The following is a 23,873-nucleotide window of genomic DNA, read 5'->3' on the forward strand; positions in this document are numbered from 1 at the left end:
GTTTGGTTAAGATGAACATGTCATAAAACGAAAGACATATATAACAAACTCAAGAGTACATATATTTAAGTTATATGCCTGTGATGAAAACCGTTTTTAAAATCGTTCTCTTTTACCAAAAATTGGGATATTCTTTAACAATATTATTACCTTAAATAAAAAGCGAAACGTGTGTCTTCCCAGACCTGTAAGATATTATTGATAAAAGATATTATTGATAAAATCAAAATGAAATCAAAAGGTTTAATTAACCTAATTTCCAAAGCTAAAAAACCCGCAACGTTCTCGGGTGACAGTTGATAATGATAAGAAGCAAGTAAATATAATACATACTTGATTTCGTAGTTGTAAAAGAAATTAAGGTGAATAACATATATTAATTGACATTTCAGCTCAGTTGACCAATCGCTTGCAACCTCGGGTACCAGTGGCGTTGTATTGTTCACTGCGTGTCTCCAGTCATTTAAACAATCTAATACGGTTAAGGTTGGAGACGGAAACTACGGAGAATAAATCCATATATGTGTGCTCCGTGTCTACCATATCTCAACCGAAAATTGGGGCTTTATATAAACAAGTCATTTATTCTTATCGAAACGATATTGAGTAATAGGCTGATATATACTGCGGACGGCAGTTAGTTCTACCAAAATATTATTTTGCCTCTGTTTATAAACAATAATAACGTCTAGGGGAGCCCACGGGAACAGCGGGGGAAATATCCCCTCTCTGGTGCACCCCTCAATTATCCCCCCCAGCGCGTTCCTTCCCCTCCCCCACAATTCTATACCACAGCCAGTCTTGACGGTTCACTCAGGGTTTTTTAGCCAGTCGGATTCGCAATATTGAATTACTAAGAAAAATATACGAAAACTGTTCTGGTATATTTATCCGGGATACATTCTCGCCAGGCATAATTTTCTGAAGTTCTCCGTTAGCGCTGCACTTGTCGGGGCTGACGTGTTTAGACTGTTATCCTAAACTCGCTCGTCCCTCGACCCCCATCCTGTCCCCCCGCGCCCATCCCCCGACACGCTGACTCCACGCATTTAACAGTCTAGTTTCCCCCTTAATTAATATCGTGATATTGTTATTACTGCAGCTCGGCCGTCGTGAGGCACGGTTTTGTATTAGTTTATACAGCGCTCCCTTCGCTGCAACCTCGGGCGCAGTCTCGCTTAGGATCAAAACGACCGAAAGGACGGTGCAGCCTCGGAGACCTAACGAAGAAACTATAGCATTCAACAATCTGAATTCGCTTGACTCATGTGAGTTCTGTGTTTTCATGAGATGTGTAAACGACTTACAAAGCGTGAATAAATAGTCGTCGTGATAGTAATCAACGTTTACACAGACCATCTCATTAAATGGCACGTGGCCCTGCGTTGCCGTTTAATCTTTTCCAAGTGTGGTGGGAAATGCGCGGCCTACTTTCATAATCTCACTCGTCACATTTTCATACGCAGATTTTATATGTGCATACTTTGGTCATAGCCAAAGAGTAATAGTCGAAAACCCAACGGCCCGAAAACTATTTGCGATGAGTCCAAATAGAGCAGGCTTGTTTAGCTTTCATTGTTCGGAATGTGTATATATAAATGATCTTTCAATGATACATTTATAATAGTACCTCTTTATATCTTAAGTCAAATACGAAGAATAACATGGCGGTGTAAAATAAACAATGTTTAGCCACCCGAAAAGCATTGGGCCCGTTGAGGTATTTTCTTCCACGAAGCACCTCTTTTGACTTGACCCTTGAGCGTATTACAATAGCCAGATCGCGCATGGTTCACTGTGAAGAAAAGGGCTGCTATATCAACCGTAACGCCGAGAGAAGATGGCGGGGGCGGGGCTTAGACGATCTGTCGACAAATGCTTGGGGGCGGAGCCTAAAATCACCGTTCATCCTGGCTTAGAAATAGCGTTCGCCAATCATAGCCCAGCTGTTGTATTGTAGCTCCGCCCCTAATTGTCGGGGCGCTCTCTATAACCCTTAGCGAGTTTTGTTGATTGACAGATTGAATCATCCAGCCGGCAATTGTAAACCAATGAGAGTGGAGATATGAAGGGCTCTGGCGCTATTATGTCAGTATCTACAATGTAATACGCCCTATGATTGGTCATTAATACATTCGTCTCGCCATGACTGTCTGTATCTTGTAGCGGACTGGCGCCGTAGATCGTGGAATGAAACCCAGGCGAGCTTAACATTACCTTCAGTCGGTCTTTGGACGTACTACCACAGGGACCGCTTGTTGTTGACAGTGAACGGAACTAGCTTGTTCAAATAACTTGTTGTGTTATTCCCGTATCGCCTTTAATCAGTGAAGTGTGAATTACAGTCGGATATTTCCACCTACAAAAGGTTTGTTTTCTTCGCAAATTTATGCACGTGGCTGAACGTGCTGCCTGTGTCACCTGCAGTATTGCAATGATTGCTTATCTGAACAGATTTATCAACAGCTAATCATGATTTGAGCTTGACTTGCTTAACTGGCCCCCTAAACTGTACCAAAATCACCGATATCATAATATGGTAATGTCCCTAGGACATGCTCTGGTGATAACGTTGTATTTCGTGACATTCTTCACCATTTGGCATATATCGCACGGCTTTGGACTCTATTTTTATCTAATTCATTTTGTCACTACAGGTCAGCTTGACAGAAACTCAGGCACTTTGCCTGATTTCAACTTGACTCCCGCAATTCTCGACAATACCATCATGGAAGATCAACAGCATCCCAGCGCCTGGCTGCGTCCCGATGCCCACAGGAATACGTTCGAAGCTGCAGCCACCCCCGGTATCCTACCCCCAGAAGACATCAGTGAGATGTTGTTTTCTTCCTTCGATGGAAACTCAGGACATATGAACCCCGGGTACTACCCCGGAACCGGCCGTGCTAGCATGGGATATCGTCAACATGGTAAGTCGTTTTAAAACGACATTGTCGTTTTGTCATTATTGTATTCATCTTTTTTTTATTCAAGCGTGTTTGTATTTTGTTGACATGCATCTCGTTATTTGTTTGCACTCTCAAAACGACTAGATTACTTTTTGATGAAATTCATCAAACAATATCGATTTGTTTAACGGAGAATCCTATTATTAAGTTATGTGTACACTGATTTGATTTCGCTATCCCGGGCCTGGATATTTCACTAGTCCCATTTCCGTAAAGATACGAGAGGGTAAGCTTTTGTTTCATTGGCTCATTCTAATCCGGTTGTAGTGGAATTAGTAAGGATGTTTAGTAACGCTGTGGACTTTGACTACAACTCCATCTGTCCGCATCGCATTTGCGGTATTTGTTCAGTTATGCCGGGAGGAAATAAACTTCGAAATAGCCGGATTCGCTGGTTTTCCAATGGCATAAGTGTTTTGACATAACAAATGACAATGTCAACAACATCCCCAGAATGTCACAAACACCCACCTCTCACCCTCATCGCACAGATGCATCCGCCCTCGTATTAAAAGGAAATGGGTAGTGTTCCTAGCATCTCCCTGTTTCAGTCTTCGTAATTCCCAGGCCGTTTTAAGAGCTTGTGACCATGCGGTACTTTGACGCCACAAGCGCCTAAGGATCGCGATTTAATTTCAGTCGTTGTGTAGAGACATATCCAATTTTCCAGATCAATTTAGACGGGTCTTGTTAGTCTAGACGAGGCCATAAACAGCAATCTACTTCTCCTATACCACATCTCCGTTTTCTGCAAATATACCCCAACTATAAACATGCCCTCCCAACGCCGTCGCGTGAACCGAGGTATTTCATCCGACACACGAAGTATTTCAAATCATTCCTCTTTCACCCCATTGACGTTTGTTAACGAACGATGATGTTGATGTTTTAAGTTGAGAAAACTTAAAAACCATATGGAAGGTTCCATGGGTCGCATCTCGCTTAACTTGTCGTACCGCAAACTGAGCGGGTATTGTTTGATTGACAAACTTCGGATCAGCGTTTCCATGTCAATTTCCTGGTCATGTTTTTACTGTTTTTTTTAAGGATTTTAAATGATAAATCTGAACTAAACCACTGGGGTCTTCGGCTCTCGAAGAGGACACTTAAGTTATAGAATTACAATTAGTTTATTTAACAGTTAACTCATTCATAATATATTCCCCGGTTTAGTAAATAATCGTCGTTGAAATGTCAAACAATATTGCCATGAAAATATAGAAATAGTCTTTATACAATATGTATGTTAAAACCAGAACACCGTAACAGAATAAATGAGCTTTTCATATAAAACCTCCATAAATAAATGAAATCAGCCCCGGACCTCAGATCAAGTTTCTTATCCAAGTTTCAAGCTATGATAATGTAGTTGGTATTTTCCTCCATCAGTTAGCCGAACATAGAAACGTACAACTGATTGCTACGGCACGAGTAATCAAATATTGTAGCAATAAGCATGTATCATCTAATCAAATGAAGCAGCACTTTCGTCCAAGGCTTCTTACAAGTCCTTGTTTTAAAAAAAACAACTTTATCTAATTTATTCTATTAAAATCATCCCAGATGATGTGGGTCCCGCGCCCACAGGGGGTAGAGGCGGATACTCAGTCCGTTCCCCTTAAAGTCCCTCCCGCCAGTCTCATTAACACTTGATTAATTTGCTGTGAAAACAATTTGCTCATGATTTCGGAAGCATTTTTCTTGCCTGTTAACGACCAATGTTTAGCGAGCGTCCCTTTTCTTAACAAAGTTAATCTCATTTTCCTCTCAGGCCTGGCTTCTGTGAGTATAAAGTACGCGCAATTCCTGTGATTTAGAATGCAGTGTCTATAATAAATGACAAGAGAGTGGAAACACTCTTTTAGCCCAAATGTGATGAACTGTCCCAAGATTTGCGCGCAATTTTTACATTTTAAGACCCAATTTCCCAATTCCATTTGTAATACCGTCACACTATATGAACTATATTTATTTGTGATAGTTATATCATGTCTCTCCCACCATCATACGAAATGTTGCAAATCTAGTCACCATGAAAGATAATGTGTTTATTGGTTTTGTGAACTTCATTCTTTAACGTATTTCAAATTCTTCTTCTCGGATGTGTTTTGTGTTTCTATGCTACACAAGTTTCTATTACAATGTCGCATGAAATTGCTAAAGCACCCTGACAATTCTTAGTTTGAAAAATAATCCCCCGTAGTGTAATTCGAGTTTTAATGTCCCCTTCACATCCACAAAACAATTTTCCAGATGCGGTTGTTAGATGACGTTAGACATTGTTCACATATTGGTTTGGCTTTGTTCGTTACATGTTCCTGTTGTAGAGTAATAACTATCAACATTACGAATACGAAACTGAATCACTTTAACATTATGACCATTTTTTCGATGATTTTGATAATTTTATTAAAACAATATTTTGTTTATTTGCAGTGTCAAGTGGCAGTCAGCTTCACCGGACCCACTTCCATACCCATCCCTTACCCTGGATCACAGAACCCAAGTCCATGGTCCCGCACACAGGGGGGTGGAGTATATACAGCAAATCTCTCACACACCCCTCCCCCACCGCCCCCCTCTCGGTCCACCCAGCAACATCAATCGCCACATCAAGCTCGTTTAATTTCCCTCCCACTCCCCCGAAAGACACTACCCCCGAAAATAACACATGCACAAGTGAATACACCCCCGACAACAAACCCAAAAACGACGGGTCAGAAAACGGACTGTCCGGTTTGGCCAGTTTCCCATCTCACAGCAGCGTCACGTGCAGTACTGCCCACCCCGTACCCACCTACCCCCACTACATGCCGACCGACTACACAAGCGCACATATCGGTTTCCACCCCACGGCGTCCGTCTTCAAAGCCACACCCTCCCTCGCCTCTGGTCACGGAAGAACAAGGACCAAGTCCCGATCAAGCACAGGTAAATTGTTTCTTATTTAATTTTTTTTTATGAATATTTAACATATTATGTTTAACAAAATCTGATCCAAAAACCACCTCATTCATGTACATGAATGTCAAAATCGCACCACATTCTACAGTTTTCTTTCGTAATCGAAACGAAAAACAATTACGTCATGATCTTGAATTTCCAACTCTAATACACACTTCAAATAAACATATCTTTATTGGACATTTTCATGTTGCCCAGCAACGCTTTTTTGGAGACTCTGGTCTCTCTCATTCTCACCTTCTTATTTTTTAGCGGGCTTTATCATTTGGCGCTTAGCGCCTTTATTCGAAATATAATATGATTCTCTAGAACGTCGTTATCCCATCTGCTTGTTTACATTGAACATTTGTGTGTAGACATGTCACTGATGATGTATTCATCTTCCTTGTTGTTATTTACACGTGTAACTGTTTTTTCTTTCATAAATAATCCACCACTAGAACACATGACAATGTTTTTTTATTCTGTCCATTAAAAAAATATATTTTATATAAAGAAAATGAGCCAGAACGGTGCATTTTTCATACGTTGATGGCCAACATATGAGCACTTTAGATAAAATACATTTTCTAAAAACACCACCACAAACCATAAATTTGCGCCTTTGTCTAGAAAGAGATTTTTTATATTCATTGTTTACTACAGGCACAATGGTTTTGTTGGAGTGTGAAAAGAAAGCTTGTTATTTCTGAAATAACGTGACGAAACCCATTCCCCATACAGTTAGTGCTATTCTCTGATAGTTTTCCCAGCGTTTCTATGTGAAATTATGTCCTGAAATGCCCTAGTTGTACGACATGGCTGTGTTTCGTTTACGGTCAATAACAAAATCTATCTCGAGCTTTCGATGAACTGAAATTAACCGAACATTACATGTTACAGGATAGTAATTTCATAGCTTTTTAAAAATATAATAAATATAACACTCCTTTAAAGGATAAGATCAAAATCTGACGTGTACAAAAAAAAATAAGACCAGTATTGATTTCAATCTATTTTCGATACATACTTCCCTAGCTTGTAGATTTGATGCTAAATGATAAATCTTTTAGCTTTTCGGTCTGTTTTTTTCTCTCTGTTTGGGAAATGAGATTGTATATGCATCATAATCACTGACTTCAGAGATGCTGTTGTCACGGAAATATTTCTAGACAATGTGCATGGTTGTGCACTGTTTTCATGTACGTGGTGTTTGTATATGCAGGAGATACTACGATTTACACATCCCTTCCCCCTCCCTTTCCCTACCCCAAGTACTTGAGACACTTGTTCGTGTTAGCCCGGTTAGGTGATTGCTCGCACCAGTAGGATGACGGAACGGAATCCGGACGGAAGAGCCCTAACGTAGTAGTAGCTGCAGTCGTCTTTACTCGCCACCCAACGTCTGTCAGCCATTACTGCCACATATAACACATTTTATATTATATTTAAAACGGGTTCATTAACGTGTGTGAACCCGTGATACGTATCTGTTATTTGGATGCACATTTAACCTATGATGTAAATTATGGCACGGGTTGTACGTGTAATGTGATCCTGTTGCAAATGGTCATTTAGAACGTACGGGAGCCATGGTTGAACGTCGAGTCTTGGTGTCTCGACAGAAACAATATATGCAATTAGTAAACACTTGGTATATCCGCTTTAGCCGGAAATCGAGCTGCTTTTGTCTTGAGCGTTTGACATAGAGTCCAGGGAAGGGGATGAGGGGGTCATGCTAACTGCGGGAATCGTCCAGGGGGTGTAGCATTTCATGCTCGTGTCACGGGTCTACCGTGCCTGATGCGTTAGGATGCTGGGCTAATCAGCTCGGGAGTGTCCGACCAGACGCTGGTCAGTCTGACACGACCAACTGGACATATGATCGCCAGTGGTCAGTCCACTAAATGTGCCATTTCACCTGCTTGTTCGTCCCTCACCCAGAAGGGACTGTACGTTGGGGGTGGGGGTAATGTCGTGTCAGGGTTGGTAACAGCTTGTATACAGATGGAACGATGGGTTGTAACCATCAGTGACAAAATAACCCTCACAATAAACTTATAGCAGGCCATATTGGCGTGTACCAACACTCGGTGTTAATGGCGTTTGGTATGCAACACAGGTCTCTCCCGTAGCTTGTGGCTTATCCTGACGTCAAATATAATTGCATGTGCCCGGGGCAGAATAATGTGTTATCTTAGTGTTATGCAAGAAGGTTCGTATATAGGGCAGAGACAATATTTACGGAGTTTGATCACCAAAAATCCCGACACACCTGGCTGCCATACAATGTCGATTTCATAATGAGAGTGACAGTTTGTGTATATTTCAAGCAGCAACGAAAACACATGTTATGTATCGTTATAAACATTTTTGTAAACAATCACACAAATCGTTTAATCCTACTCACAACACATTGCCACATACAGCCCACAGACGCTCATTTGACTGTTTTTTTATCTGCTTGAATTTTCATGCGCTTTTAACGATCGACGACTTCAAAATATGCCTCTTTTTATAAGTGGGTCCTTATTTCACATGAATTGGCATTATATAAGAGTTAGCCTGACACAAAGCACATTGCACCGACTGTCGTATTTATCAACAAGTAGCGAGGGGATCTGCTAGCGTTTGATAAAGTCAAATACGAATCGAATTACTGAACGCTAGAAACTTACGAGTGTTGAGGCACTTTACTCAAGCCCGACTTTAAGGAGGATGAGAGTCCAGTCCACTAAAGATGCCGACAGGCGGGCACTAGCTTCACTTCGAGCATGTTATGGCGGCCCGAGACATTTCTTAATTAGCCCACACATCTCTTATATGCCCCCTATCCAAAATAAGAAACGGGGACCCCTCGCCCGTTATTTAGAAATGATTGCTGGCCATGTTGCAGACAGGGCCAAGTTAGAGCGGTTCTGTGTTTCAAACATCTTTCAGGAATTGCGCTAACAGCCCAAGCAATTACATCATTAGAGTGGTTGTGTGTAAACTGTTAAACTCATGGCTGCTGCGGGGGTACTGACAAATGACAGTGGGCACCTCTTATGCTGACTGCTGTCTAATTACTTGTGATGAAACATAGCACGTACTTGTTTTCGTTGGTGTTAACTACCCCTCCCCCCCTCTTTCTACCCCCCACCCCCGCCCGTCGTCAGTTCCCCCGCCCTTTTTCCGCAACAGGCTCGTATTACCTTAACAGTTTTATTTAAAATGACCCGATATGTTCTATTTCTAAAACACACGTAATGTATTTGAGTATATTCTTCTTGATTCTTGTACATTGAAGCATAACACTCTTTTTCAGATCAGTATTGCTTATTTAATCGTTTATGCTTGTGTATTAGCGTGAAATATCTGATCGTATTATTTTATTTCAGAGGGCAGAGAGTGTGTAAACTGCGGAGCAACCTCTACCCCCCTATGGCGTCGAGATGGTACCGGCCATTACCTGTGCAATGCCTGTGGACTCTACCACAAAATGAACGGTTCCAATCGACCCCTCATTAAACCAAAACGAAGATTGGTAAGTCCACAAACTATGACATGGTTATTATGATTAGTTGTTAAAGTTCAAAAAACGTTTTCAAAATAGTAAAACAAGGACAAAGATCAATATATTCCAACGGTTACAGATCATCGTGTCATGATATTTAATCACAAGACACCCTGGGAATAGGCAGTTGTGTCCCCCAATGACGTGCTCGTACCACGTTAAACAGTCTCGTCGAATACCTCGCTACGGCCTCTCTGAGCCTTAATTTAAGATCACATGCAAAATACATATTCCAATGGGCTACAATTCACACCCTAGTTTCAATTCATGTTCACAGTTCCAGCATTGTTTCACATGGAAAGTGCGTATAACTGCACACAGAGTAGGGAGCCGTCGCTTGGCTCCGTATCGCTTTGAAGTAGGGGACTTTCAACCTGCGTGAGAGTCTGGGACTCGCTCGCCCCATACAATATTTAGTAGGCTCTCGCTGCCCCTAGAAAAAGCGACAGCTTTTCTAGTTTGGTGACTGAATAAAACGGACTGTAATTATCTAGATTGCAACCTCACGTCCGTATCAGTGAAGAGACGAGTTATAACGTTGTCTTCAAAGCATTGGACAACGATTGAATTGGAATGTTTTCAGCACATTTATAAATAATGTAACAACTAGAAAGAAATTAAACGTTACTTTGAAGATATTACTTTTTTAATGGAGATTTCGAAACAAAACGGCAAAGTGCAAAATTTGGTTAAATGTTAAAATTCAGTGCGTTCCGGGGAACAAATAAAGAAACAGAGAAGTCTGTTTTTCCTAATTCTATTATGTTAATCGAGCTTGTAGAGAAATAAAATCTCCCTTCCACTAGCTGAGGTATGCATCTTAAATTACTAACAAAATAACCTATCCATCAAAGCATCCGGGCGCTACACCGCTTCAATTATGTCAGGCAAGCTTAGCAAATTTCCTGAAAAAATTATTCGTATAGTTTCGTTGAGGTTAGGAGGACGAATCTTGTCCAAATACTGATAAAACACGCGCTAAGTTCCGGGGCGGACAATGGGCGTGTAAAGGCAATGACATGGCAGTTAAATCGGCATTTTTTGTAGAAAATAGAAACGTGGTAATCTGAAACATTTACCTCTTTGTGAATTAAAATGTAAACGTTTGGATAAGTTTTAGTCTATAAAAAACGTATTTTGAGATAACTTGTTTTTTGTATTCCTGAAACAACGTCCCTCAAAAAAGTTTTTTTCTATGAATCTTAATTCTTCAAACTCACTTACAAAGACATTCATTCTGTCACTTACAAAGACATTCATTCTGCTATTGTTTACTTAATCGATTTTATTTTTTTCGTGTAAAAGTTTGATTTGTTTATGGAGACTTTCAAATGATTCAAATTGCACAGAGGTGTTTAAGAGATTTCTGTTGAGGTTCCATTGATGAGGATGGTGATTAACACGTTGATGATGGTATGGTGTTATACTTAGTGCATGCGAGAGATGATAGCGATATAGTCGTTACCCATAAGTTACTTGTATCATAGATATAGCCAAGTTCACATAGCTAGTCTGTGAATCGTTGCATCTTCCGTTCACCAAGGCATGATAAGACATGCGCATTTCGTCGTTATCTTTGAACGCTTCAATCGAGCATTACTAAGCGTGCGTATTACTGCAAGAAGCCACTACTTCGTGACAAACGTTGCCAATCAGTCCTCCATCTGATCAGATAGAACAACCAAACCAAACCAACGATCGCTTTGTCCCTTCACTGTTTCAACTCGTAGAGCTTGTTGAGCCATGCTCGCGTGCCAACCCCGCAAAGACAGGTCTTCTAAAGAAGGCTCGCCTGCCTATCTCGATTTGAACAAGTTTGGGGAACCTATCGAATCTCCTGAAAAATATATAATATCTCTTAAATATGTAATAAGTGCCGCAATTACACGAATCCACTGACGATCTCAAATATTCGTATCGATGATCGAAGGCTGTTTTCGCCATTCGGACGTATATCAATGCGATCTAGTAGTTTCAAGTCCTCTCGCGCGGTTTTCGATCTTATCATGCCGTTCTGTGGATAACGCGGATTTATAAATCGTCCACGAACCTGCAAAAATACACCACCGGCACAGTCGGCTAGGGTTATATGCTATCATGTCGACTCGTTGCGAAATACCGCTCGCCATGTACAGTCCCGTGACTTTAGGATAAAGGCGTCTTTCTCCACCGCTCATATGGTCGATCTTCAAGCTTTTAGTATTACTTATTGGAAATCGGAGCGCGATATCGAGATGGGATTAAAAGTCACTCGAATCAGGATCTCAGCAGGTGAAAATGCAATTAAATAGCAGAATAAACAGAAGCTACACACGGTCTCTCAAAACCCTTAAATATCCCGCCGTAGACAGATGGTCTGTCGGGGTAGTGGATCTCTCCCACCCGAACCATCCCCCCTGCCTCTCGAACGCTGATTGACTGGGCGGAGTCACCCCTTATGAAAGCAAAAGAGGTGAAAACTCGGTATTTGACAAAGTATGGATTTAAAAATCGGAGAACGCTGTTAGCCGGGGAGCTATTGTCAAAGTCATGTTTGGTGAGCATTTATGGAGACGGAGACTTCTTTCGATGAACTACATAAAAGTATGAAGACTTTGTTTGCTGCGGTTGTGATGAATAGGAAGTTGTGTAAACAGGGTCAAAACGGGCTTTAAGACATGGCGCGGCGGAAGGAAGAGTTTTTCATTTGACACCGGATTGTGATTGGGAACTGAAAAGCTCCAGAGAGTGGTTTTAGTTTTGGGGACCACACTCGTCTAAGTATCCAGACACTGGTACTAGAGATTTATGTAAACCAAACCTAATATCTTTTGTGACGTGACAAAACCATACATCTTCACGCTCGCGTCCAATGCAATTTGAAAAAGACACCTGAACGGGAGACTTATTCCGTTGAACACTAAAACCAACTGAACCTTTTAAAGGCTGGAATTTCGAAAAATATGTAATCGTCTCGGTTTAAATAAACGTTTGCATATTCGCATCTTGTACCTACTGTCCTTGTCAGAAATGACATTTTATAAGATTATATAACATTTAGGGGTGATGAACATAGTTGTTTTAAAAACGACGAGACCCCTTCCTTTTGTTTAGAAGAAAGTATTCACGATCGTCCTTCAAATACGGATCACACTGTGTAATTCGACAATATATACATCCAAGGTAAATTGGATCCAAATTTTAGTTTTAAAAGCATCATCGATGAAATTATTTTGAAGTTTTATGACAACTATCAAACAAGAAATTTCAGGACATTTTGTTTAAGTTATGGGGCTCTTAGTTTAACACGAATATACCACGCTATTTTTCAAACCATATGTGAAAAACAAGGTATTCTTTTAATCCAGGCTTGTAGGAGAGACAGAGTCGAGAGCCCGCCATTGACTCCCCTTGAAACTGTCGGTTGCGGGATATGGCAGTATTCATGCACTTACTCTCTTCATAATTTGTATTCATAACGAAAACCGACATGTGTGGAAGGTAATTTGAAACCTCAGAGCTCTTACGTGCAACCTTCAACCACTTGGCGATAGATGCTTCTATAGTTTGCTAAAATTATCTGCATAATCAGACAATATATCCGAGTTTATTCGCTATTCAGTCAATACAGTTTCATAAAAACTTTATCAAGGTGTTTTACCTTGGATTTAGCGTTCAATATAGCCTAGTCAATTTCCAACCATTCTGAACGCTCTGCTGATAAGTACCGAATTTTCAAATATTTGAACATTAAAAAAATATTTTGACACACTTAAGTTTTGAAAAAATGCGAAAAACGAAATATCGGATTATATATGATCGTAGCTGTGGTTGAATGCGTCAGAATGCAAATATCGTAAAGGTAAATATTGCCTTGTTTATTTTATTGTTAAAGGCACTCGTCGGTGTCAACTGCTGCTTTCCCAGACATACGGTTCCGTATCGATTGCCTAGTTAATCGCGTATCCCCCTAGCCCCTCCCCCCTGTCTGTGACATTGTCTACAATTATCGATCCTTAAACGGTGACGCCAGGCCAGGAAATGCAAGCAAAACAGGAGCAATTAAGAAAAATGAAATTCAAGCATCGTTTGGTTAAGTTGTGCAAGGTATCCCAGTCTGACTGCGCGGCTTCGGAACTACGGGTCGCCCTGGTCGCATTGGTCGATACGGTCGCTGTCTGTTCAGCCAAATGGGGCTAACATTGATTGTGCATAATCATTACTGGATTTCCGTGAAAATAAACATTGGTTACTTTCCATATGTAACTGGATTGATTGGGAGGGTTGTATATTTCACACTCCCTCAATAATAATAATAATAATAATAATAATAATAATAAACAACTACAACAATAATGATGATGATGATGATGATGATGATGATGATGATAATAAGTTGTTATTGTGCCAGTTCAAATGACTAGGAGAGATATAGCTTTGACACGCCACACACCAACGTTGGCGTATAAAACCTGTCGTCATTTGGCCCCCGCAGCAGATTGACAACACAACAGGTTGTGCAGCAAAGTCGCCAACACGACATTCGCACAATTGTCAGTGCAGTGCGAGGCAAACAGTCCAGGTGAAACTCGCACCATTCTGAAAACTACCAACGACAGCGGGCCGGCAGATGACATTCGTTGGTCACACTTCACTCATTTTGCCCATTTTAATTTCTCGTTTTCACATGAAGACACTTCCGTTTGTCGCTGCGACACCAGAGATTCAGATTTACACAGACATATGTTGCCAGCGCTCGCTGGGTTCACACCAAGACCGACAGCCGGCCATCACTGTGTACAGAGCTTTCGGAACATAAATGTCAACGATGAAGTTGCAGTGTGCAATACTGGCGGTTCAAATCTGCAGCGCAAACACACAATCAGATATTAATGTGGAGACTTCTACTTTAAAACATACTTCATGACATCATTGAATTTCATTACAAATATAATGATAACTTAATATGCAAACAGAATCCACGTCACCGTATGGCACACGTGTGTGGTGTTTGTTATGGGACTTGTAGAGGTTATAGGGAGGGCTGTTTTTCTTAATTCCTAGGCCAAGTAACGTCTACCCCAACTGACCTTTCCGGGGTATCAACCCCCTCTCTCAATTTCAGAGGATATAAATCAAATAAGGTCTGGGTTTTGAGCTGACTGACAAGGTTTGGGGGTGTCGCGTTTCTCTAAACACGGCGCACGAGCCTTGCTAGACGGATTCGCTATAGCTCCATTGGTTAGAAGGAGATTCAAACAAAGGCCTAAGTCCACGACCAGCGACAGCAGAGAAGATACTGGTTACCCGAGCACGTAATTGCTGTAGCCGAAGTAACCTTTATTGTTAGGGATAGGTTCACGGCCAAAATACTACCTTAAGTAGCAATATAGGAAGTCATCACGTCTAAGCGTAGCGTGTGAACGTTGGCGTGAGGAACGAACTCAGCGCACGAATTGTCCTCTTCGCTCATTCAAATTCTCAGTTAATTTATGTCCTGTCGACCGCTCAGTTGAAATTTAAGGAAGGGGAAATTGAAGAGCTGATAAATCGATGAAATAAACGTTACAATAATTTAAGTTTCTTTAATTCTTTCTGTTTTACAGTCTGCTGCACGGCGAGCGGGGACCAGTTGCGCTAACTGCGGCACGACGACCACGACGTTGTGGCGACGTAACCCAAATGGCGATCCCGTTTGCAACGCTTGTGGTCTCTATTACAAACTCCACAATGTAAGTACTGTTTGTTTTTATTTATGATCGTAATGTGTTTTTCATTCCTTTTTTTGATTGCACTTTGACTTTGTAGACAGACCTCAAGTCACTCCCATGCAAATCTTTTTTTTCTATATTCATCTACAGTATTATAGGAAGTTTTTAAAACATATATATCATCAGGTCACCGTATACAGAATTATTAAACCATATGAAATGTTTTCGAAATACTAGGGAATATTATTACATCACATCAAGCGTAGCTAAACGCGTCCCAACAACTATCGGTTCGGTAGTTTTAACAGTACAATAGGGCGAAGCTGGTTACGTTACAAAACAACGTCGAATACAGGATAGGAAAAATTGAAATTTCGACACGTTACAAGAAAACAAATCTACTCGAACAAATTGCCTGTATCCGTAAACTTCGACTAAGGTAAAAGCTTTTCAGGGCACTTCAAGCAACAGCGAATACCTTTATCATTTTTACATTTCATGTGGAAATTGCTACGACTTGATCGAAGCATTGACCCGTGAGAGGGGTTGGCGAAATATTTACATTAGTGCCTGGTGCGGTGACAGGATCTAAAAGCACTCTGACGCCGTTTTCATCCTCTTGTATACCCCTAATGTTCCTACAACGCATATTACGGTACAAGGTCCCATGTCCAGTGGATGTTACGTTCGTAATATGGCCAATTTAGTTGAAGTCTTGTTAGTTTGTTAAGTGTATGGCATTTTCAAGTAAGTGCGGCTTGGCCAGGATGCGCCATTTATGACGCATCGTAGAAAGAAACCTTCATTATCATTGCCCAGTCAATACAAGGTTGTGGTATTGTCTGGTCTTCTGACTTAATGACGCAGTTTCATTTGCGCTGACATTGAATATGTTTGCGTAATGGCTCTTTTTTGCGTAATATCAGTGTTCCGTAAGCCTTGCGCAAAACGGGTTAGATAGAGAATATATTTATTGCTGCACAGATAAGTTACTTTGTTTTTAAAAGATTAAGGAAGAATCGGCTTGTTTTAACATTTGAACTTTGAATCACCAACAATATGAATGTTACATGGATATTTGAATAAAAACGAATTATGATTTTATATTCCTAATCCATAGACAATTTACGATGGAAAAATACTGTAATATAGTTCATATTTTCAATTATTAAGTTTATATGACACTGTGATATTAGTTTAAATGGTAGTTCTGCGTTTTCTAGCTTCCTATAAAGACTTTTCAGTAATATGAACATGTAGAATAATAACAGCACATGAATAGATTCCTTCCGCTAAATGAACCAACTTTTTGCCTGGAGTTGTGTTATAAGTTTAGCATGAGGGTTATGAAAACTTATCAGGAAAACACGGCAGATTATAATCACCCTATGAAACTGATATCACACACATTAACGTGTTCAGTTATGAAAAATTAAGTTTTCATCGATTTTGACAATCCTTATCAAATTCCGATAACGAAACATGATCGCTTTTTATGTATAGACGATGCTAAAGAGCAAGATTACACGGAACGCACTCTGCCGCTACTGAAAAACATTAAGCTGTGTAGGAGAATTATGAGCAGCGTTTTACTGTAAATTATATGGAAATTAAGCTTTATGATAAGAGCTTGGCGCATATAATGATTTGTGGTGAAGGTAACTTACTCTTGAATTGACTTATTTGGGTGAATTTCATGCGTTTTCGGCAACGTGACCGCTTTACCGGTCTAAGCTGAGAATTATCTTGGCGTGTTAAGAGGGTATGGCTGCCAGCCGAGACTAGAAAATATTTAAACTATCTAAAATGATCTTTTGTACTTGTAGAAATGCACAGTTTGATATTTATCAAATATTTACTTCAGCATATTTTTGTAACGTTTGATAAACAATACCCGAAGTAACATGATATGGAGCTGAGATGGTACTCCTTGTGATCAAATGAATTGTTTTTATTCATGTTTAGGGAATCGTTTATGATAACACCAAAATGATAATTCATTTGACTGCGGGGACATTCAGTCAGCTGTTCGATGATTCCATTACCATACTCTGACGCCTCATTTTACTGCAACCTACAATAGTTTAAAACATAGGCTATTGTATTGCAGATAGCTTTAGACACTTAGGCGATGCATATCAACAACATCTAGTCTATATCAACAATATAATCTAGCCTAACCCAGGTGTTAGTTTATGATTGTGTGAATATATAAATCATAAACATTTCATAAATAAATATCTAAAAATTGGAATAACGAAATAAATATTACAGCTGGGTTAAAACAACTCATATTTTACCACACCCCTCTATGCATAAAGAGGAACCTGGAGGGTTTATAAAAAAAGGGAATATTATAATCATGTCAACTGTACAGCGTTCCAAGACAAGACATATATGCCCTGCGAGTGTTGTACTCGGAGTCCCCTCTCTCCTCCACCTGTTGGTAAAATGTCAGTATTCCATCCGTGTGCACACACCGTATCCCGTTTTCCAGTATTTTCTCTTGTCGGCTACATCCCTCCCCGCCCTCCCGCGCCACTGAGGCGGCCACACTCCTGTGCCACACTATCTTCTTCTAGGGTCGAGTTGCTCCCGTCGTAATATAGAAATTGCCGAGATCAAAGCCACAACGATTAGGTCTGCTCGCAAACACTGTCGTCAGACGGAATGGAGTCAGTTGGAGAGCCTCGGTACGCACGATTGAATTTCATATAGCCCTCCCATCTGACTCCCAATGAAAACTCCATCCGACTGCAGACTGAACTGTAACTTTGTTCGAATTGCTTGTTTCATCTATGATAATTCTGTTGGATATAATTTTAATTTGAACAGGTTACTTTGTGTTTGATGTGAGATGCTGAGAGACCAGCATCACCACCTCATTTAAAGTAAATATCATAAGTTTGGCTTCTGAATACTAAACATTTTAAAATGACCTTATCATTTTTTAATAAGTACATTCACATATTCACGTTGCATCTGTCCCGTAATGGAACGATTCTGCAATAAATATTATCTTATCTTATCTTATCTTATAAGTAATAGAAAAGTCGGACTTAGGTGATGTTGTCGAGTTGTAGCATTGCATAGCTTTGAAATCAGATCCAGATGTTTCGGTATAAATAAATTCATCAGTGAAACGGTTGTGTCTAATGTATGAAATGTTAGGAAGGAATAATACTTTGATTTAACTACATATAATCCGGTAGTCTTGTATATGATCAGTTTTATATGCAAAAAAACTACAATGGTACTATGTACTTCCGATTTCATTATGCCGGCATTAGCGTTGATCAAACATATTTATGACGGTGAAATCTGTGCCCCTATTTCTGTATGCATCATGAATTAAACATCCACGGCTGATTAACGAATCCTCGCCAGGTTCGTTCGGGAATATGAATATTTCCACGCTTTATTTAACATCAGAGATACTGAAGCGAGACCGCGATAACAGTTGCTCAACAGAATAATGTGTAGTTAATAAACTCAACAGGCCACTCACTGGTATGGGACGCAGCCACCCCTGTGAGCTGACCCCAGCCAGTTGTCCCCACCCCCGCGGCTCACGCCATACAGAAGGTGTCAGTTGGCAGGATCCGTTAAAAGAGCATCTACCCTCAGTGGCGTCGGATAATTGTAGAAATTGAGGAAACCTGTCTGGCTGTTTTTGTTTGACTGAAGACAGAGCCCTTCAGAGAAGAAAGACACCAATTAGTGTGTGAAGCGAGAAATTAGGGGGGAACAGGTCTCCTTTAGGCATGGTACAGCGGAATGGAACATTATTTCCATTTGAAACTTTTAAGCCGAATAATTCGTACAATTGAGCTTTATACATTTGACTTAATTTAAATATCCATCTGCGTTGTCGAGGGTATTTATATTATTTTTGGCTGAAAACGATTTTTTTAGAAGTTTTTAATTTCATTTGGCTTCGTTCTAATTCAGGTACTTTCATGCCAGAATGAGAGGTTTTTAGATTAAGTGAAGTGTGTATGCATTGAAAAGTTTGATAAATATAAGCCTTCCGCTCATCGCTCTACTTAATCTGGAACTATAGGGAGCGTTGAGTGTCCACATATTTACTCCAAGTACATGTTTAATCAATAATAGATGTTTCCATATAGATAAAAGATAAGTAGGACAGCCTGTTGGATCACAGAGCGCTTGCATACCACTTTACTCTCAAATTCAAATTCCCAAATAATGGCGATTGCCCGCGGTCAGAGATAGCCAGCGAGTCGGCGGCACGGCTCCCACTTAAGCCATGTCCCCTTTTAAATCCTGTCACCACCCCTCGATGCTCATTTGGGGTTTGTTGTGGGAGGGGACAGGCTCTCATTAGTTAATGATCTAATGTCTCCGAGACTTGACGTCTATACTCGAACATAAACAGTTGTTGACGGGCAAGTTCATTAGCGCTGCATGTGTCCGCTCTCCCTACCTTGGCGAAGCGAATTAAGCCAGGTTGGATTGTGTTGAGATGAACACTTAAGATAATTAGGGGAGGGGAGGATGTCAATGTGTGCTCAAGATTCTGCTGGCTCTGGACAATGGATGTACGCGGGCCCAGTAAGCGAGCTCGTAACCGCATTGTGTTAAAAAGAGACATGCAGGGCTAGCTTATAGAAACTGGCCATGCTTCAGCCACTTCGTTGGGTTTCTACAAAGCCTGGCGTACGCTGACGAACAGAATTTGGCTTAGTGAAAGGAAGATGTTTTCAAATAGGGGAAGACGACTAGAAAATGCTGATTTACCACCCAGACGCTGCCGTCGTTCGGTCTCAGGGGCTCGGAGTGGGGAGACAGTCTTTTTGTTGTCGCAAACAATGCAATAATTAGTGCCTGCTTGGATTAAATGTGTATCGAAAAAAACAACAAATTCAGCTTAGAAAACGGAAAGTTTAATTCAAGGCCACATCCTCTATTTCTGTACAAACGTCAACGCTGGAGCGTCAGTTAGAAGTAAATCTTGTTTTCCGTTTCAAACCACACGTAACAACAAGCGTATAAATTGAATCAGAAATAACGAACGACGTTTAGCTGATGGATAATTCCCTTTTTTCTCATTTTCTCCAAACAATTCCAAACCAAATTACGAATCTCGTGCAATCCCGTGAGAGTTTGCGGTGGGCAGAATCTTTGGAATTTCCCCAATTCTTAGTGTGAACCCCTCAACGGTAAATAGACCGTCAGAAACACAGCATTTAAATTGGTCGACATATCTATGACACTTGTGTCTGCCAACAAATAGCTAGCGAGCGTCTCGCAGAAAATCTTTCATTTGACTCTGTAATTGCAAGGTTAATTCAGAGGGCGGGCCAACCTTATGGTTAAAGATAATAGGATCGATATCACACTAATAGCTCGGCTCTTGGAGAACCCAACTTGACAAGGAGCCAAAGCGAGTCCATCCGCAAACCTCGGCAGCCGGCGCATACTTTGATTTCACTCCCAGATACATTAACCTATTTTTCTTCTGAATATGTACATTAAAGTATTGTTTAAATTTCAAAAGTACCAATGGCACTGTTAGAAAATTAGAGTACGTTTAATCTCACCGAACAAATTGTGTATAGGAACTTTAGTTGGTCATTTTATCTCAAAATTAAAATTACATACAGTCTTCTTTAAGCAAACATAAGCTTTTTTTTATCTTAATTTTATGTTAATGTATCTAGCTTCGAAAGAACTTTAGTATTCCTGAGGGATTTTGGTCGTTTAAGTTTTCGCAAATGGTGTGAAGTTGCCAGCAGTACCTCTCAAAGTATATATCATTCAGCGACGCCAACACGTTGGTGAAATGTACACCTTCATGCTTGTAAAATTTCTATTGATTTCAAACGATTTATCCTTATCGAATTTGTGTTGAAGAGCACTGTGATGTTAAATATTTAATGATCTGAAGCCAACTCAGAACGAATGCTTTATTTTAAGTTCGTTCAGTGGTCACGTGTTCATATTCATCAGTCTTATATTACTATTTTATGTCACCCCGAAGAACGCCGGTAAAGGTTAAAATGTCACCCACTCAGAACACTGGGGTCAATAGAGATAATTATTGTTTTACTTTGTCCCTGCAAAATAATAATTTCTAACTGATTTACTGCATGCACATATTTCTGTGTGAATCAGACAATTAATAATGTGTCAAATAAAAGTTACTTTTCAAACATGACCGACGATGACCTCTTTGTTTCTTTATCAACAAAAAACCCTAAAAAATACCCGGATGTTACCAGGTGAGGAATCCGTGTATAAATAGGCCATTTGATCACAATTCAATGAACCAAATTAGTTATATTTGTATCGACTTCTGGACATTATTACTATATTCTTTACTCCCTTAAAAAGTAATCTGTCTTTATGTAGGATTGTTATTTATGAGCCCATGCGTGTGTTGGGGCGAGCGCGGTCGCCCTCCGCTTCATGAGCAGATGTTGAACTGCAGGGGGTTCCCAAAAGGGGACATACCCCATTACCGCTCAATTCTAGGGTGATAGGGCCCTAACACTGGCCACGAGCCGATCATAGAAAGCACGCCTTTTGAAGACCTTTGACTTCATGAATATATTCTTCTTACAGGTAAACCGCCCACTAACAATGAAGAAAGACGGCATTCAGACGAGGAACAGAAAGATGTCGACAAAGAGTAAGAAAAACAAGAAAGGGATGGGCGGAATGAACGACTTCTTCAAGCCATTGGACAAGGGTCTTGGATTCGGCGCCAACATGAATCCCAGCATGCATACCCAGATGCACCCGTACATGACCGGAGGTAGTTCTCTGACAGGAGGGTTTATGTCGCACTCCGGACACCATCACGCTCAGCATAGTGGTCTTGGCAGCCTCTCTTCTGGATTCGGCAACAACTTCCCGCCGTCACTGCAGTCGACGTTCCCTTCTTCATTTTCCTCAATGCCAAGTATGACATCGGCCGGGCTCAACCTTTCGACGGCGTCCAACATGGTAGGCGCCGCAATGGCCTAGTGGAGACGGACAATGCCATTATTTAAGTCCATATGTTCATGTACGTGTTCTGTAGAACCGGACGTCAAGGGCAGTGGGAGAGCCTGAGTTCCTATCAGTGCTACCAGCAACGTCTAGGACATCGTCTACTGCGTGCCCAACGCCTCCTTGTGTCGCAAAAGAGCCAAAAACCCACTTGAGGCAACCAAACCTTGTCTCTGGCCTACCATCACAAGAACGATTCTTCAAAGAGGTACATCAGGGTGCATTTCAATCCAGCAAGTGCTCATTCGTGCTAATGTCTTCTTGGTCCAAGAGCGGTGTTTGTATTACAATGGACTTGAGAAAGACATGTTAAACCTATCGTGGACAGTAACAATGTACCCGGGGTGTCACGTTTCAGGGATATAAACACTGAGGCGCTCCCGGCGGTGTGATTCGCAACTTATCGAGGCAGGGAGATGGCGCAGGGGAAGGGTATGCGTGAGTTCTGGGAGTGAAGCTTCGTCTATGGGGTGGGGTCGACTCGCAACCTGCCCTCAGTTCTACAGCCACAGTCCTTGGTGACTCGAGCGCTCTCAACACTGTAGAGCGCCGCCATATCGGGTGTATTTCAGCGCCGATAAGTCTGTGAGAACACACACCGCGCTGCCCGTGAAAACTGAGCACAAGAGTTGTATAGCGGTCACTTGACTCATATACCGGGTTGGACACAAGACAATGATGGCTTCAGTTTGAGTATTACATTTGCCCTGAGCGAACACTGACGAAGTTCCAATGTGAATTACTGACTCGGTCGACATATTAAACGCAGCATTAAAAGACGATCATTTGTCGACGTCCTTTGCGGGTCTTTTAATCCAGCATAATATATCAAGAATGGCCCAACGTTACGTGGAAGACATTTTGTTGATATTATATATATTCGTTACCCTCCCAAGGAGGGCGCTGTAATGTTGTTATAATTTATGCAAGTGTATTATAGTATATTGTTTAAGAGAAGCATTTCTATGACTTGGCAGAGGTAACCTGCTTAGGACGGAACACAATTATCTAGTCTTCAGTCTTCAACATACATATCCGTTCCATCAACGTGACAATGTTCATCTCCATGTGTGTGTTGCCCTGACTATCGTCGAGCATAGACGACTGCGGTTTCCCAGCAGTGCTGGTGTAGAACTATATAAAGGTATTCTTCTACGATAAGGTGCAATTGGGTAAACTAACTCGTGTAAATTTGGAACGACCAGACGACAGCCCGCTAGCGCCACCTAGTGACAAACGGGTCTCACACCACCTGACGACCGTTCAGTGAGTTAGCGCCATCTAGCTTCAAATTTGGTTTGCTAGCGACGCATTTGAACCGCTAGCGCCACCTAGCGACGAATTTGAACCGCTAGCGCCACCTAGCGACGAATTTGAACCGCTAGCGCCACCTAGCGACGAATTCGAATCGCTAGCGCCATCTAGCGGCATGTCGGTCTGCTAGCGTGAACCAAAATGACCACGTAGAGAGGGATCATTCCACAAATCTCTACCGTACTGTTTGCAGTTGTTTTTTCTTCATATATGAATCTCACATTTTTGTGTATGGGCTAACTATACAATGTTTATTTGTACATACTCGTCTGCTCAATACAGTGTAAACACCACTTCTAATTCATCAGAACTAAAAAAGTGAAACGAATTTCTTCTTTTGTCTTCTTTTGTATACCTACTGGCGAATGGACTCGCCCAAGGGCC

General features: G+C 41.0%; 1 protein-coding gene across 1 annotated transcript; it reads left to right on the forward strand.

Annotated features, from left to right (window-relative positions):
* Positions 1–2,170: 2,170 nt before the first annotated feature.
* LOC139445606 (transcription factor GATA-3-like) lies at positions 2,171–23,804 on the forward strand. Its single transcript, XM_071226768.1, has 6 exons — positions 2,171–2,368; positions 2,658–2,930; positions 5,406–5,900; positions 9,293–9,438; positions 15,054–15,179; positions 21,747–23,804. Exons 2-6 carry the CDS (start codon positions 2,729–2,731, stop codon positions 22,149–22,151), a joined length of 1,374 nt encoding a protein of 457 aa, XP_071082869.1. The 5' UTR covers positions 2,171–2,368; positions 2,658–2,728; the 3' UTR covers positions 22,152–23,804.
* Positions 23,805–23,873: the final 69 nt, after the last annotated feature.

Source organism: Haliotis cracherodii, unplaced genomic scaffold, assembly GCF_022045235.1.
Source record: "Haliotis cracherodii isolate W230 unplaced genomic scaffold, xgHalCrac1.p SCAF_6, whole genome shotgun sequence".
Taxonomy (NCBI): domain Eukaryota; kingdom Metazoa; phylum Mollusca; class Gastropoda; order Lepetellida; family Haliotidae; genus Haliotis; species Haliotis cracherodii.